Genomic DNA, 2,390 nt, shown 5'->3' with positions numbered 1-2,390 from the left:
GCGCGGGCGGTAGAGCCGGGAAGTGGAAGCGCTCTGCCCAGAAGAGCGGGCCCGGACCGGTCCGCGGCGCCGTGCGTGCCAGCAGTGAGCCGTCCAGCCACAGCTCGGCGCGCACGCCGGCCGCCCCCCGTGGTAGTCCCTTCGCCTCGTGCACCCACACGGTCAGCCACGTCTCCTCCCGCTCCACGTTGTCCTGGGAACCGGGTGGGGTGTCAGAGGAGGGAGGGGGCGCGGGCCGCGCGGAGTCTCGAACCCGTGCTCCGCGCCCCCAGGAAGATCGCTGGGCCCCGAGGGGGAGAGAGTGGGGTGCACGAGGGTCCCCGTGGAAGCTCCCTAGGTTTTTGGGGGTCTCCTTGAGAGAGCAGAAGTCCCTGGGTGGCGCAAACGGTTAAGCTCTCCATTACTAAGTTGTCGGTTCGAACCCACCCAGAGGCACCTGGGGAGGAAGACAGGCCTGGCGATCTGCTTCCAAAAGGTCACAGCCTTGAAAACCCAATGCAGCAGTCCTACTCTGCACACATGGGGTCGCCATGAGTCGGAACTGACTGGACAGCAACTAGTGACAGTCTGAGAGATGGGGGCTCTGGGTCTGTAGGAGCCGCGGCGGAGCCGGGGCTTTGCAACTGCCTGGGTAGGCGGGGCTTTGGGGGCTAACGGGGCAGACACTGAATGGGAGGGGCGGGGCTGGTAATGGACCAATGGAGGCGTGTCTCGGAACGGTAGCAAAAGGCGTAGGCGGGGCAGGTGTATCTCTTGGCGGAGTTGGCGCAGGCAGGGTTTGGCAAAGGTTGAAGGGGCGGGCCCACTGTGCAGAGAAGGGGAGGGAGTTGTACTCCAAAGACGGGGGATTCCCCTAGTGGTTGCAAAAGTCAGCTTGGGCGGGGCAGGTGTGTCTAGGGAGCAGGGTTATGACGTGGGGGGTGGGGGGGTTTGGAGAGGGTGGAAGGCGCGGTCTCCCGGCGCTTGGGGGGGACTTCTGTGGAACACTGACCTGGCTGGGCTGAAAGTGGCGACGAAGATCCTCGATCCAGCGGTCCCTCTCCGCGGCTGAGCGGCAAAAGAAGCAGCGGCTCCCGCCCTCCCATGTCACCTGTTGGGGCAGGGGTCCGGGGATGGGGTTGAAGCCAGGGGTGGAGCCAAAGGGTTGGGGTTGGGACCGAGGTGGAGGGTTGCCCGCGCTTACCTGGAAACAGTGGGGCTCCCCCAGCAGGCTTGGGTGCAGTGGCCAGACCCTCACGTCCCGCTCGGCACCCAGGTCCAGCTCAGAGAGTGTGGCCAGCGATTCCCGCGAGCCCAGAGCACTGGGGGGCCTGGGGAGGGGCGAGTGGGGGTCATTCTACACCCACCCACACACACACACACACACACACACCCCTCTCAAGGGTGTAGAGAGGACTGGACGGACTTTAAACTAAATTGAATCCTTTTTTCTGCACTCCCTCCAAGCCCCCTATACTCTCCATGCTCTTAGGATAACCTCCAAACTCCTAGCGGTGGCCTGCATGACCCTACATAGTGCAGCCCTTGTCACATGTTGACCTTATTGCTCACCACTCCTTCCCTCACTCTCTGAGCTCCAACCACATCTGCCTTCGTTTTGTCCCTTGAACATGCAAAGCTCCTTCTGGCCTCTTGGCCTTTGCTCATGCTGTTCCTTCTGCCTGGAATGCTTTTCCTGCTCCTCTTGGGCTGATTAACTTCCACCCACCCTTCAGATCTCGCTCAGAATTCAATGTCGGGGAAGCTTTCCATGGCACTGCCAGACTAGGGTGTTGATTTAGCTCCTCTTTTATCCTTATGGACTAAGGGCTGGGTCCATGGAGGCTCTCTTAGTGAACCCAGTGTCACCCAACATAGGGCAGGACACAGAGGGGCAGCAGGGGGTGTTTGATGACAGTTGAAATGGAAGGTAGTTAGAGGAGGAGGAGGGGGCACTGCTGAACCCCAGGCTCTCAGGCCCCTCAGAGACCTTACCCATCCCTGGGAGTATTGGCTCCCAGCTCCGACCTGGCCTTTTTTTTCTCTTTCAGCCTCTTGAGTAACCCCTGTGGGAAGGAGGATGTCAGCTGGACAGAGGCCTGTGTTCCCTCCTCAGCTCCTTCTTTGCCCTCAGGGTCTCCCAGAGGATCTGCTGGTCCTGGAGAACCACAAGCTCAGGTTGCATTAGTAGGAGTAATAATAAGGGCAACCAACAGATCCTGTTTCTAAAGCACCTGCGTATGCTTTTCTGCATTCTTATTGAGTTCTCATAAATTGCGAGGGAGATTCTTTCATGAGCTCCATAAGACAGATGGGGACACTAAGGGGGCAGTGAGCTGCCCAGAACCACACAGTAAGAATCTCCTTTCAGCTCTGAGAGTCTTGGGCTCTTTGATTCCCTCCCCCCCCCC

General features: G+C 59.7%; 1 protein-coding gene across 1 annotated transcript in view; it reads right to left on the bottom strand.

Annotated features, from left to right (window-relative positions):
* Positions 1-2,390, bottom strand: part of RASAL3 (RAS protein activator like 3) — an 11,368-nt gene that overhangs the window by 6,443 nt on the left and 2,535 nt on the right. The window contains exons 6-9 of the mRNA XM_023738794.1: positions 1,975-2,045; positions 1,184-1,310; positions 992-1,090; positions 9-193 (exon numbers count right to left, since the gene is read on the bottom strand). Of these exons, the coding sequence (XP_023594562.1) occupies positions 9-193; positions 992-1,090; positions 1,184-1,310; positions 1,975-2,045 (482 nt within the window). The remainder of the gene's footprint in view (positions 1-8; positions 194-991; positions 1,091-1,183; positions 1,311-1,974; positions 2,046-2,390) is intronic.

This window comes from Trichechus manatus, unplaced genomic scaffold, assembly GCF_000243295.1.
Source record: "Trichechus manatus latirostris isolate Lorelei unplaced genomic scaffold, TriManLat1.0 scaffold00122, whole genome shotgun sequence".
In the NCBI taxonomy this organism is placed as follows: Eukaryota; Metazoa; Chordata; class Mammalia; order Sirenia; family Trichechidae; genus Trichechus; species Trichechus manatus.
This window is presented reverse-complemented; position numbering and strand designations above follow the sequence as displayed.